The sequence below is a fragment of the Schistocerca americana genome, chromosome 5, assembly GCF_021461395.2.
Source record: "Schistocerca americana isolate TAMUIC-IGC-003095 chromosome 5, iqSchAmer2.1, whole genome shotgun sequence".
NCBI classification, from domain to species: domain Eukaryota; kingdom Metazoa; phylum Arthropoda; class Insecta; order Orthoptera; family Acrididae; genus Schistocerca; species Schistocerca americana.
In genome coordinates this window covers 499667644-499683377 of record NC_060123.1, presented here as the reverse complement: position 1 = coordinate 499683377, position 15734 = coordinate 499667644, and the positions used below count along the sequence as shown (strand labels likewise).

The 15734-nt window shown below is 44.2% G+C and overlaps 1 protein-coding gene across 2 annotated transcripts in view; it reads right to left on the bottom strand.

Annotated features, from left to right (window-relative positions):
- LOC124615686 (limbic system-associated membrane protein) overlaps nt 1-15734 on the bottom strand; it is a 948770-nt gene that overhangs the window by 44015 nt on the left and 889021 nt on the right. For both annotated transcript variants that reach the window (XM_047143716.1, XM_047143717.1), the window contains exon 6: nt 15117-15291. In XM_047143716.1, the coding sequence (XP_046999672.1) occupies nt 15117-15291 (175 nt within the window). The remainder of the gene's footprint in view (nt 1-15116; nt 15292-15734) is intronic.

The window sequence follows — 15734 nt, the reverse complement described above, 5'->3', positions numbered from 1 at the left end:
GCACAAAAGGTTTAAGGACGAGAGAATATGTAGACCGTTGCTTAAAAATTAAACCTTATCCCTGATCACTAATCCTGAACTGGAAAAATTATACATTTCCTTCGAAGTTTCACTAAGGAAACCATTTTAATGTCTTCTTTCTGTGAGGATACGCGGTCTCGAAACACTTTATAAATCATGTTCGTAGTAGGCTGAACATAACCGTTCTTTATTTAAATCGTGCCATTAGCTAAAGTCGACCATGAGTTATTTCCAAGGACATGAGAGATGTTACGTATTACGTATTGTAGTTATTCGATTCCTTTACTTTTCACATACACGACGTCTGGTTTTTTTGTGTAAAAGTAAAAGAATCCAGTAATTACAATATTTAATACGTAAGATCACACATGTGCTTGAAAATGACTTATGATCGAAATCCGTTAATGCACGATTTAAATAAAGAACTTATACATTACAAACTAAAATCTACCTCGATTTCCTTAAAAAAATCCATGGAATATGAATGTGGGCATTCGACAGTCCGAATAAGCATGTAACTTCACTGGTATTCAATGTGTAATGGACGTAGATGGAACGAAGCGGAGTTGAAACATTTACGTACATCACTGGAATGTATCGAAATCTACTTTCGGTACGGCTCTGCTTTCGGTGCAGCAGGAGAAATAGTCGTTTTAGCACCATACGATCGGCTCTGCTGTTAAACTGAACTTAAATATCATCGGAAAGAGTGTTATACTGCTATACGCAAGTTATTGATAATAAAGAGAAAGGCATGCCAACGAAGGACGAAGTTGGTGGCGTTTGTTTTTACATAACCAAATTTAAGGCAGCTGACTTGCATACGGGAGAATTGGAGTCAGCAGTTCTTTCTGATTTACGTTTTACGCCGTTTCCCTAGATACCATTTTCCTCATCTTCATCATCATTATCTTTTGTCTTCATTAACTTCGTTTTCCTTTTGAATGACATACTAGCAATACTTTTGAATCCTGTTATTGTTCATTCGCTAAATATGTTTCCTTCATGTTAGACCTATGTCTTGGTTCTGACGCGTAGCTTTCCACCGCTTTTTTTCTCGCTAGTATCAATATGGCTTTATAAAACTTTAATTGCTTATGTGTTTCGGGAATAGCACATCATTAGAACACCAGATCAAAAGATTAAAACAGGGTATTGTATCCATGATTTCAATCTTAACATTGCTACTAACCAAATTTTATGAATGAAATCATACGTCAGTTTCTCTGATGCTCTGATGATGGACTACGCCCAAATCCATAAAGTTTCAACAACAGGTAGACTTGTTATCGTGGTCAAAACGGAAGTGCTCAGCATTCCCATAATGGTCGCCGGCCTCCTGCGCGACTTTACGTAGCAGTTTAAAAATCATGAAATCCATTATATACATTGAGAACGCTGTTATTTTACTGTATCATTACTATCCTTTTTAATTCAAGATTGTATAAACTGCCTGCCACACAGGTTCTCATTTTACACTGAGGTGACAAAGGCCATGGACACCTCCAAATTTCGTGTCGGACGTTCTTTGCCCGGGTAGTGCATCACCTTGACGTGGCATGCACTCAAAAAGTCGGTGGAAGACCCTTGCTGAAATTTTAAAACATGCTGCCTCTACAGCCGCCCATAACTGCGAAAGTTTTGCCGGTGTAGAATTTTGGGCACGAACCGACCTCTCGCTGACGTCCCATAAATGTTCGATGGAATTCATGTCGGGCGATCTGGCTGGCCAAATCATTCGTTCGAATTGTCCAGAATGTTCTTCAAACCAACTCGTTGCCATGGCGCACGTCATCCACAAAAATTCCATCGTTCTTTCGGAACACCAATTAAATGAATGGTTGAAAATGATCTCCAAGTAGCCTATCGTATCCATTTCCAGTTAATGATCGGTTCAATTGGACCAGAGGATTCAATCCATTCCATGTAAACACAGCCCACACCATTTTGGAGCTATCGCCAGCTGCCTTTTTGAAAACTTAGGTCCATGAGTTCGTGGGGTCTACGCCGCACTCGAACCCAGCCATCAGCTATTACCAAGTGAAATTGGGACTCCAACCCACGGTTTCCCAGTTATCTAGGGTCCAATCGACATGGTCACCAGCCCAGGAGAAGTGCTGCAGGCCATGTCGTGTGCTCAGCAAAGACGTATACGTTCATCGTACGTCCTTTTTGTTTCGCTTACTTCACGCGGTGCTGGTTGTCTGTTAGCACTGACAACTCAACACCAACGCCGCTGTCGACCATTCAGTTCTCCGTGATGGGATGTAATGACAGAAATTTGATATTCTCGCTATACACTATGGACCTCCGTATACTGAATTCCCTAACTATTTCGGAAATGGAACGTCTAGCTATGACAACCACTCCGCGCTCATAGTCTGCTAATTTCCTTCGTGTAGCGACAAGCAGCTGAGTGCAAATGACAGCTCCGCCAATCAACCGTCCTTTTATACTTGTGCACATGATACTACCGCCATCTATACATATCCGTATCGCTATCTCATCGTGTCATCTCAAGCAATGCCGGTAGCGGCTAGGAAACCGTTCACAATGCCAGTGAAGGGTAGTTCTATTCAGGGATTTAGCGACCAAGCATACGCGAGCTCCTAACAGAAGATAAGCCATTACATTACCACTGATACTAGCCATTTCTTAGTCCTTTATATTTTCCTTTTCTTGAGCCATCAGTCTTCTGACTGGCTTGATGCGGCCGGTCACGAACTCTTCTCCTGTGCCAATGTCTTCATCTCAGAGCAGCACTTGCAACTTACGTCCTGAATTATTTGCTGGATGTATTCCAATCTCTACCTACCTCTACAGTTTTTACCCTCTACGGCTCCCTCTAGTAACATGGAAGTCAGTCCCTCATGTCTTAACAGATGTCCTATCATCCTGTCCCTTCTCCTTATCAGTGTTTTCCACATATTCCTTTCATCTCCGATTCTGCGCAGAACCTACTGATTCCTTACCTTACCAGCGCACCTAATTTTCAACGCGTCGATTCTCTTCTGTTCCGTCTTCCACACAATCCATGTTTCGCTACAGCACAATTATGTGCTCGAAACGTACATTTCTTCCTCAAATTAAGGCCTATGTTTGATACTAGTAGCTTTTCGTTGGGCAGGATTTCCCTTTTCCTTCTGCTTTTGATGTCCTCCTTGTTCCGTCCGTCACTGAATATATTGCGGCCCAAGTAGCAGAATTCCTTAACTTCATCTACTTCGTGACCATCAACCTTGATGTTGAGATTCTCGCTGTTCTCGCTTTTGCTTCTTCTAATTTCTTTCGTCTTTCTTCGAACTACTCTCAATCCATGTCCCGTACTCGTTAAACTGTTCATTCCATTCGGCAGGACCTGTAATTCTTCTTCACTTTTCATGAACCTTTCTTTTATTTCCGTAATTGCTTCTTCGAGGTATATACTGAACAGTAATAGTGAAAACTGCCTCCTTGTCTTACACCCTTTTTAATCCGAGCACTTCTGTGATGGAATTCCATTCTCATAGTTCCCTCTGGGCTCTTGGGCATATTGTACTACCCGTCTCTATCTACAGCTTACCCCAAATTTTCTCAGAGTTTCGGGCATCTTGCACCATTTTACGTTGTCGAAAGCTTTTTCCAGGTCGACAGATCCTATGAACGTGTATCGATTTCTCTTTAGTCTTGCCTCCATTATCAACTGTAACGTCAGAATTGCCTCTACGGTGCCATTAACTTTCTTAAAGCCAAGCTGATCGTCATCTAACACATCCTCAATTTTCCTTTCCTTTCTTATGTATATTATTCTTGTCAGCAACTTCGATGTGTGAGCTTCTAAGGTGATTGAGCGATAATTCTCGCACTTGTTAACTCTTGCTGTCTTTGGAATTGTATAGATGATATTTTTCCAAAAGTCAGATGGTATGTCGCCAGACTCACACATTCGAGACATCGGCGTAAATAGTCGTTTTGTTGCCACTTACCCCAAGATTTTAGAAATTCCGATGGAATGTATCTATCCCTACTGCATTATTTGATTTTAAGCCCTCAAAAGCTCTCTTAAATTCTGATCCTAATACTGGTTCCCCGATCTCTTCTAAATCGATTCCTGTTTCTTTTTCCATCACATCAGACAAATCTTCCCTGTCATAGAGGTCTTCATTATACTCTTTCCACATATCCGGCCTCTCCTCTGCATTTGACAGTTGAATTCCCGTTGCACTCATAAAGTGCTTTTAATTTCACGGGTGGTTATTTTGAGTTTCCTACATGCTGTGTCAGTCCTTCCGATAGTCATTTCTCTTTTGATTTATTCACATTTTTCGTGCAGCCATTCCGTCTTAGCTTTCCTGCCTTCCCATTTATTTCATTCCTCAGCGACTTGTAGTCTTGTATTCCTGAAGTTCCCTCAACATTTTTGTACTTCCTTCTTTCATCGATCAGCTGACTTATTTCTTGTGTTACCCATGGTTTTTTCGCACCTACGCTTCTCTTTTAAACTTTTGTGATTGCCCTTTTTAGAGACATCCGTTCGTCTTCAACTGTACTGCCAACTGACCTATTCCTTATTGCTGTATGTATGTCCTTCGAGAACTTAAAGCACCTCCCGTCATTCCTTAGATCTTCCATATCCCACATCTTAGCATATTGATTCTTTCTGACTAATCTCTTAAATTTCAGCCTACTCTTCATCACTACTACATTGTGATGTGAGTTTATATCTGCTCGTGGGTACGCCTTACAATCCAGTATCTGATTTCGGAATATCTGTCTGACAATGATGTACTCTAACTGAGATCACGACGTTTCACCCGGCCTTTTCCTAGTAAACGTCATCCTATTGTGGTTCATGAACAGAGAATTCGCTGTTACTAGCTGAAATTTATTACAGAACTCAATTAGTCTTTCTCCTCTTTCATTCCTTGTCCCAAGCCCATATTCTCCTGTAACCATTTCTTCTGCTCCTTCCCCTACAACTGCATTCCGGTCCTCCATGAATATTAGATTTTCATCTTCCTTTACGTACTGTATTACCCTTTCAATATCTTCATATACTTTCTCTATCTCTTCATCTTCAGCTTGCGACGTGTGCATGTATACCTGAACCACTGTTGTCGGTGTTGGTTTGCTGTCGATTCTGATAAGAACAACTCTGTCACCGAACCGTTCATAGTATCACACCTCTGCCCCATCTTCCTAATCATAACGAGCTCTACTCCCGTTATACCATTTTCTGTTGCTGTTGATATAAGACTATACCCATCTGGACAGAAATCCTTATCTTCTTTCCATTTCACTTCACTGATACCTACTATATCAAGATTGGGCCTTTGGATTTCCCTTTTCAGGTTGCCTGGCTTCCCTACCACGTTCAAGCTTCTGAAATTCCATGCCACGACTTGTAGGACGTTATCCTCTCGTTGGTTATTCATGCTTTTTATCATGGTCACCTCCCCATTGCAGTCCCTTTCCGGAGGTCCGAATGGGGGACTATTCCGGAATATTTTACCAAAGGAGAGACCATGATGATAACTTTTTGAATTACAGGCCCCATGTCCTGTGGGTATCCGTTATGTGTCTTTAATGCAGTGGTTTCCATTGCTTTCTGCATCCTCATAAAGTGGCAATCGACTGCAAATAATGAAAAGTGTGAGTTCATCCACTTGAATAAGAAGGATCCGCTGAAAGTCGGTTACACGAAAAATCACTCAGATCTAATGATATTGAATTCAGCTAAATACGTAGGCATTATAGCTACGAATAACTTAAACTGGAACGATGATATAGATAAAGCTATGGGAAAGCTATACAAAGACTGCGATTTATAGGCGGATTACTTACAAGATGCAACAGGTCTACTAAACAGGGTGCCTATACTAATCTCGTCCGTCCTCTTCTAGAGCACTGCTGTTTGATGTGGAATCCGCATGAGATAGGACTGAGAAAGGACAACGGAAAAGTTAAATGAAGGGTAGCTCGATTTCTATTATCCCGATATGGGGGAGAGGAGGCCACGGATGTGATTCGCGAGTTAACCCGTTTTTCGTTGCGGCAGGGTCTTTCACAAAACCTGGATTACCAAATTTCTCCTCCGAATGTGAAAATATTTTGTTGGTACCCACGCACATGGTGAGAAACGGTAATAAAATGACAGAAATCAGAACTGGCACAGAATGACTTCATTTTTCCAGCGTGCTGTTCGAATGTGGAACTGTTGAGAAATATCTTCGAAGTGAATCGATGAACCTCTGCCAAACACTAAATTGTGAACTGCAGAGTATGATGTACATTTAGATGCAGAAATAAACAAATCATTCGGCACGAAAGCTACTCTGGCAGCTTAAGTTTAATTGTGGTAGAAGCAAAGTTCGTGATAACTGATTTATGTAGATAACGAAAAGTCCTAAACTGTGTCTGTACAGATGACTACGAGCAAATTTATGCTGGTGACGTTTCTAGTGGAGTATCACTTGTTAATATGAATTATTTATAATGGTGGTCAAAGAAATATGTTACACATGCATACGACGTATGCAGAAACAGTTCCTTTCCCTGGCATAGTTTTCAAAAAAATTGTTCAAATGGCTCTGAGCACTATGGGACTTAACATCTGTGGTCATCAGTCCCCTAGAACTTAGAATTACTTAAACCTAACTAACCTAAAGACATCACACACATCCATGCCCGAGGCAGGATTCGAACCTGTGACCGTAGCAGTCGCGCGGGCATAGTTTTCAAGTGGACTACAGCAATTTGAAGGTCTACCAGCAGTTTATGGGCTATAGGCGTAGCTGTGAGTGTTGCTTATTCCAGATACAGTTCCCTTGTCTACTACCTGTCTGCTAGATCACTCGACACCAGTCTCAGAGTGTAGAAACCGGCTGTCACACGCGTATTCCAAGTTTAACAATTATCATAATGTGAATGAAACATTAAGTCATATACGCTACGTCCGTTGTTACATACACCTACTTCGTAGTTTCGGATAACGTTGTATTCCACTGTGAGGTACGGTAGGGAGTGAGATTTGAGGGGGGAGGGAGGGGGGACGTCGGTTAGACGCAAGCGACCACAGCGGTGGCTGGAGGCACTCGCCGTAATTGGTGGCCTGGCCGCACTTGTTGCTGCAGTGTTTTGATTCGAGAAGACCCACTGCCGGCTTCCTTGTAAGCCGCTTACTACAGCCACCTTCCGAGACCTGCTGAACTTATACCGTACAATTACTGCCGCAACGACTGATTTAGAGCTGAACGAAATGACTTCAACTACAGTTCATAGCGTCTGACTGCGAAAGGAAAATTTATCGCACTGCCACAGAAATAGCAATGTCGTTGACGATTTTTTTTTTTTTTTTGGTATCACATTCCCTGAAATATCTCAACCAAGCTTTAACTTGTTTCGCTTAATATGTTTCACAGGTCTCTTTAGTCATATTCTGAGTGCTATGGGGATAGGGCACCATGGAGTACTTGGTTCTTGGGGTTTACCGCCAAACAAACTAATTCAAAAATCGATCGTTATACCTCCTTCTTCCTATTCAACACTTAAGATGTTTGTAGGCCATAGAGTCTCGAGATAGTATAAAAAGGGACGAGAGGAGGCAGGTCAAACACATGACGAGGATAGGCCTAGGAACCACTGCTATCATTGCTGTAAACTGTCGTATATATGTTGGGAAAGAACCAGAGTACCACAAGGTAAAAGGAAGCACTAAATCTCAAGTTATTATACGTACTGAAACCTGTCTAAAGCCAGTGATAAGTTGAGCCGACATTTTTACACAGGACCTAATAGTGTTCAAAAAGGATAGGTTAAACACATTCGGTTATGGCGTGTTTGTTGCTGTTAAAAGTGCTTTACCTTGTAATTACATTCGAGTAGTTACTACAAGGCAGTAGAAATCAACAATTGGTTCCCTTTACCGCCCCCACAGCCCTCCGACTCAGATGATATAATTACTGACAAAAGATACAAACTAAACTTGAGACTCATTTCAAAAAGGTGCACAAGTCATATAATTACAGTTGGTGATGTCCAATTTACCATTGATTTGTTGGCCAAAATACGCATTGAAAGATGATGGTGGGCATGAACATCGTGCGCAATTGTAATAAATGTTTTCTTTTTCAAGAACGCACTCGAAGTATAAATGATCACAATAACGTAATTGACCTCTTAGCGTCAAATAATCTTATGCAAATAAGAAGCATCTTGACGGATTCAGGGATTAATGACTACAAGGTCGTCTTAGAGTAGATACCCTAGGTCTTGCGAAGCACCTTAAATACTTTAACATAGGCAGCTCTTCCGGCCCAGACTATGTACAGATACAGTAATGCAATCATACACAACCGCTCCCTCGACCGAAGACCTGTACCTAAAGACCGGGAAATTGCACTCGCCATGACAAAATACAGGAATGGAAATTGAAGTACTCCGCCGAATTGCAGACTCATACCACTGACGCAGAGTTGCAGTAGAATACTACGTTCGAACATTATGAGTCCGCAGCTCGTGGTCGTGCGGTAGCGTTCTCGCTTCCCACGCCCGGGTTCTCGGGTTCGATTCCCGGCGGGGTCGGGGATTTTCTCTGCCTCGTGATGACTGGGTGTTGTGTGATGTCCTTAGGTTAGTTAAGTTTCAGTAGTTCTAAGTTCTAGGGGACTGATGCCCATAGATGTTAAGTCCCATAGTGCTCAGAGCCATTTGAACCATTTTTTTTGAACATTATGAATTGCCTCAAAGGAAACAATCTATTAACACATACACTTGCGTGACGTAAGCCATGGTATAGCGAAATGCATACATACAGATGGCATTAATATCGCATACAAAAGGCATGAAAGGGCAGTGCATTGGCAGAGTTCTAACTTGCATTCAGGTGCATATTGGCCGTACGACGGGAATTAACAGGCTTTGAACCCGGAGTGGTAGTTGGAGCTAGACGCTTAGAACATCCCATTTCGGAAGTCATTAGGGAACTCACTATTCTGAGACGCACAATGTGAACAGTGTGGTAAGAACACCAAGTTACAGGCGTTGCCTCTGACCACGGGCAACGCAGTTGCGACGACTTGACTGACCACCAAGAGCAGCGGCGTTTGCGTACAGTAATCTGTGCTAACAGACAAACAACACTGCGTGAAATGACCGCAGAAACCAATTTGGGACGTACGACGAACGTATCTCTTAGGACAGTCTGGTGAAGTTTGGCAGCAGACGACCGACGTAAGTGCCTTTGCTAACAGCACAACATCGCTTGCAGCGCCTCTCCTGAACTCGTGACCATATCGGTTGGACTCTATACGACTGGAAAGCCGTGACCTGGTCACATGAGCCCAGATTTGAGTTGGTAAGGGCTGCTGGTAGGTTTGACGATCTAGGCACCAGTAAGTGCCTTTGCTAACAGCACGGCATCGCCTGCATCGCCTCTCCTGGACTCGTGACCATATCGGTTGGACCCTGTACGACTGGAAAGGCGTGACCTGGTCACATGAGTCCAGATTTGAGTTGGTAAGGGCTGCTGGTAGGTTTCGAGTGTGGCGCAGATCACACGAAGCCATGGGCCCAAGTGGTCAAAAAGGCATTGTGCAAGCTGGTGTTGTCTCGATAACGATGTGGGCTGTGTTTGCATGGAATGGACTGGGTCCTCTGGATATTCGGCTACTTCATTTGAAGCCACTCACGGACGTCATGTTCCCCAAAAACTATGGAGTTTCTATGGATGACAATGTGCCATGTCACCGGGCCACAATTGTCCGCGACTGGTTTGAAGAAGATTCCGGACAGTTCGAGCAAGTGATTTGGCCACCCATATCGAGCGATACGAACCCCACCGAATGTTTATGAGGCATAATCGAGTTCATGCACAAAATCCTGTATCGGTAACACTTTCGCAGTTACGGACGGCTATAGAGGCAATGTTTCTACAGCGGACTTCCAGTGACTTGAGGCCATACCACGCCGAGTATCGGTACTGCGCCTGGAAAAACGAGGCCCGACGCAGTATTAGGAGGTACCCCATGACTTTGGTCACCTGAGTGCAGTCAGTACGGATGCAGAGATGGTTAAAATGGCTCTGAGCACTATGGGACTTAACATCTGAGGTCATCAGTCCCCTATAACTTATAAGAACTACTTAAACCCAACCAACCTAAGGACATCACACACATCCATGCCCGAGGCAGGATTCGGACCTGCGACCGTAGCGGCCGCACGGTTCCAGACTGAAGGGCCTAGAACCGCTCAGCCACAGCGGCCGGCACAGATGCAGAGAATGCCGTTATTCCGAAAAAGAACTAGGTCTTAATTCACACTGAATAATGAGTGCTATCGACAAGGGATTTAAGATTGACTGTTATTTATAAATTTCGAGAAGGCTTTTGATACCGTCTCTGAAAAGAGACTTCTACTCGAGTTGTGTGTCTGTAGGATATACTCACACGTGTGGGACTAGATTCATGATTTACTGTTAGAAGGTCACAGTTCGTTGTAACTGACGGTAAATTATCGAGTAAAATAGTAACGATATCATTCGTTCCCCAAGAACAGTCCTCTGCAGTTCCCAATTTACATGAAAGATTTAGGAGACAATCTGAGCAGCGGTCTTAGAATGTCTGCAGTTGATGATATTGGTTACCATTTAATAAGTTCATCAGAAGATCAAAACAAATTGCAAAATTATTTAGCCAAGGTATCTGCATGGTGCAAAAAGTGACAACTGACTAATTACAATGGTCTTCAAAACTTAACGACGAGATAGATAAAGTAACATAACATATTAACAATGGAAACGAATGAAAGAGCGGGAACATGTTGGCTGAGGTCTCCATGTGAGGGCAGAAAACGGGACTTGACATGGCTTGAGGTCAAAGTGACTATGGTGTCAAATGGGCTGGCCCAGCAACATGAGGCAGTTCAAGGAATGTGAAAAGATTGTGTATATGTGAATCAGAGAGCAGTTACGGTGCACTGTAGCGTTCTTTGCTACAACGTGGCTGGAGACAGCTGAATGAATTCAAACGGGAAACAATGACTGGGAAATTGGAAAAATGGCAAAGTGTGACGATCGTAGCCCAGGAGATTGATGTTGCTCACCGCATTGTTTCACGTGCATGAAGAGCATTCCGAGCCTCATGTACAGCTGCAAGAAGAATAGGTGATGGTTGGGCACGGTAAACCATAGCAGGAGATGATCGCGTCACTGTGCAAGGCAGGAAGAGACTCACCTCAAACAGCGAGTGCAGTTGCAACAGTACTTAACAGAACCCAGAAGGCACGCAATATCACACTTCACAATGGCACGGCGGCAGCGTGGAGGATGTCTCTTTGCACAACAACCAGTTCGTTGCGTCCCGTGGCACATTTGCGATGGAGCCAAAAGTACAGGGAGTGGACCAACAGGGGGTGGGTTCACATGCTATTTTCCGACGAAGAGCTGAATTAATCTGAGTAACGATTCTCTCCTCTTATGCCGGGAAGTGGGAACACGTAATACACCCAGAAGCATTGTGGGACATGATCGTTTTGATGGTGTTGTGGTGTGGAAAAGCATAAGGTTTCATAGGTGTACTGACCTCCAAATCTGTCAATGTTATTGTGATACTATGCTCCTTCCCCGTGTGTGCCCTCAGCGGTGCATTCTGCAAGACTTCATTTTTTATGGATGATAATACACGACCTCATCGAACAGTGCAGTTGGATGAACTCTTGTAACGAGAGGATATTGGGCAAATGGACTGGCCTGCCCTTTCCCCCGCCTTAAAACCCATTGCTCTGGTGGAGAAAGAACACATGAACTTCTTTCCATTCTTGAGGCAAGTATGGGAGCATCTTGCCGAACATGCATTGCCACCTGTGGTAATGACACATCCCATTAAGAACCGTGTCTCACATGTTGGGCAATCAGACACCCTTTCGCCACCTGCTAATGTTGTATACCAAACTGTAGACTGTGCTACCCTCTGCAGCATAGATAAGTATGTCAGACGCAGATGATTCTGCAGAAGTGCATGTGATCTGCGATGCATCAGAACAGCCTACGGTGCTGCTCTGTATGTAGAGACAAATACTGAAGTCTGCTACACAGCACATACTTTTGCAGCAAGAACAGGTCGGCACCAATGAAGAAAGCTACGATACTTAGGTTTGAAGTGATTGCTGCACTGATTGGCTCACGACTCCGTCATTACTTTTGCCAGGAAACTGGGTTTTATGGCAACAAGGCTACTTTGTCGAGCGAATCAACAGTCACCTTGGAGCGGATACGAAATAGTGAAAGCAAATGCCTTCATTTGCAATCAGGTGACAGAAATACTGACTTGCACTACACCCAGTCAGTGGAGGCACTGTCCAGAAGGTCAATATCTTGCAGAGCATCTCACTCTGTGGCTGGAGGCAGACCTGCTGGTAACAAATCTGGTGGTGTGGTACACCATAGTCTTCACCACTGGACATCCAAGCTCCATCTAAATTAATGCCACAAGCCAAACTCCGGACAAATCTAACTTTGATCGCCATCACCGAACCCCTTTCTAACACTGCAAAATTTAGTTCCTACCGGCGAATGTTTCATATAACAGTCCTCGTAGTTAGATTTGTTGAGAGTACGAAAAACAAGGTTAGAAACACTGGTAGATAGAGTGCTTTGAAGTTAAGCAACGCCCGAAAATACTGAACCAGAAGAGTTCAAGAGGACCTATTCATTCCCGAACTTTCTGCATTGCATAAAGGAGAATCAGTAACCGAAGTATCAAAGATAGCTCGATGCAATCCTTTTCTATTGGGTGGCGTGATTCGGCTCAGTAGTAGGTTCCAATGCACTGCAGTATCCAATTCAGAGAAGAACCCAATTATACAGGACGAAAGTCAACATTTCACGGAACTTCTCATCGTACACATGCACCAACACGGCACGATTCAATAAGCCACAAACCGTGTAATTCACATTGAACTTGTCATGCAACGCTTTGTAGGATATAGAGGCCTACCACTCTCTATGCCTCAACGCTCCACGCAGCCAATACAGAACTATCTGCACTCTTCAAAATCATCCAGCATACTGATATACAGTGTTACTATGCCCCACATTGAATAACGTGGAAGTACATGCTACCATAGGCAGCTTGGTAGGGAGGCTGGTTGGAACGCATAATAGTCTCCATCAAGTGTTGCTTGAGCATGGTGCTTGGACGTCCTCAGGTAGATGAAGAGAGTCTAAACACCATTTTGATAGGAATAAAAGCCGCAGTAGACTCAAGACCCATCGCTCAAGGAGAGAATGATACGGCATTGACGTCAGCTCATTTTCTAAATGGTGACAAACTAGAAACCATTCCATGTGGGCCAGAACCAGCAACTAAAAGGAATTTTGGCAAGAATTTCGAACTAATATACGAGGTCAGCGAGGAAATTTGCTGTACATGGAAAAAAATGAATACCTCCTGCTGCTAATAACTTAACGCGAGTTGAAGGTGTACCCGTCAAGAAGAAGATCAAGAGAAGTTCTACTGCAGGAGAACATCAGTTCTCGGCAGTTATGGAAGAAAGCAGTGGTTGAAGAGGTGCGGCCCGGCCGTCGGATGGCACGAAGATCTGTCGATTGGTGCAGTTGGTTATTGCCTTCGAGACAGACCATGATGGGGAGGCTGTCGGGAGATTAAAGAATCTTACGCCATCTGTTGGTGTTGTTTACAAAACTTAGACTATACCGCCCTCTCCAACGTGTGTACATAATTGTGACTGAAACTGTAATGGGCATTGTAAATAAATCTGTGAGCTGAAGATACTGTGTTGAATTCCTTTAAATACTAGTGAGTGTATTGTCCAAGAGACCATCATAATTAACGGCGACTTTGTGAAATTATTGCCCTTATATAAAAGCGTCGTTTCTATTCCTCTCGGTGGGGATTTCTTTCAGTTACCTTCTATATTATACTGTAGCATTTCTTGCAACATAGCCTTCCGTATACGCCTCCCGTCCCCCACACGGATCCTCTATGACCTCATTCCTTTCCCCCATCTACATCTATTCCTCGAACGTATCCGCATACTCTACACCTCCTGCCACCTTCATCCCGCTCACTACCTGGTTGCTCCTCTCCCACCCCTGCCCCCTGCCACATCTTCACTGTTGTGCCCCCCCCCTACCCTCGATCTCTACACCCTTCATCTCCTTTCCCAAGGTGGCTTCCATCAACTCCCCCTCCCGGATGATGCCCTCCCTCCCTAAATTTATACCTCCTATCAACTCCGATCCTCACCCCCCTCCTTTCTGTCCTTTTCCTGGGCTCCCTCTCCCCCCCCTTCCATCCTCTTTTTTCCCCACCTACCCTCTCTCTGCCCTTCTCTCCCCCAAGTCCTTTTGCATTTCCCTCCTCTGCCTTTTCCCATTCCCTCTCGCATCTGCCCTGCCCCTCCTCCCCCCCCCCTTATGAGTCCTCTACCTCCTTTGGTCCCCCCCTTTCGTTTTTCCTCTCCTCCCTCCTTGTTTTCCCCCTCATCTGTCCAGGTCCCCCCCCCCCCCCCCCCCTCAACCGGCCGTGGCTATGGTGTGTCATCTTTGTGCCGACATTTTAGTGCAGTGTTTACAGTCAGTGTTCAGCGTTGTGTGTCTTTTCCGAAGTATCACTGGGTGTGATTTTTATATCTCTTGGGAACAGAAACCAGGCTGTCGCCATGTTTTTTAACTGTCAGTCTGCGTGTTACCTGTCTGCTTCCTGTGTATTTTATTAGCATAGCCAACCCTTTGCTTTATGTTTTAACTTTCCACAATTTTCCGCCGTTTTACAATTTAAGTCACCGTTTTATCGCCTGCTTTTATTGTTTCTTATCTTCTTCTTACGTTTTAAAAACGCAGAGCAGCGTTCTAAGCTGCTACCAGCCCGCCCCTTAGGGGGGAATCGAAATTCAATAAAGGAAAAAAGAAAAAAACTTGCAACAAATGTCCCACGTTTCATCCAGCTGTGTTACTTAGCAGGACCTGCACATATGTAGCCTCCAATTCATAGCTCTACCAGCTGGATTCAAGAGACATTTGCTCATATGGTGCGTTTCAACGGAATTACGTTGAGGGATATGTGGACTGTGTACGAGAGCTTAAGTTCAGTACTTACCTGATAGTTCGAGATACTGGCGCGTCTTGCCCAGCACGTTGTCGGCGACGCAGCTGTAGTTGCCGAAGTCGGAGGCCTGCACCTTGCGCAGGATGAGTGTATGCCGGCTGCCACGGACCTCCATGATGCGCCGCTCCGTAGTATCCAGCCGGAGGGTGTCGCGGTACCACAGCACCTGTGGACAATAAACGGGACCTCGCTACTACACCATCTAGTGATCCTACAACAAAGCCTATATGTGGTAGCCTTACCCGCAGCTTTACTTGTAAGTTAGCACAGCCTACCGGTTTTAACCTACAACTGCACCTATATGAGATAACCAGTGCTGCACAGTCTACTGCATTTTACTTGTAAGTGGCCCTACCCACAGCTATATTAGTAAGTCATTATCGCCGCTGCCTACTGTCCTTACCCTGCACACTGCACATATACGTATTGGTCAGCGGTAGACAATATACTGACCTCACCAGCAAAATGACCTAGTAGATAGCGTCGGAAGTTCCATGCGGCTTTTCGCGGATGATGCTGTAGTATACAGAGAAGTTGCAGCATTAGAAAATTGTAGCGAAATGCAGGAAGATCTGCAGCGGATAGGCACTTGGTGCAGGGAGTGGCAAC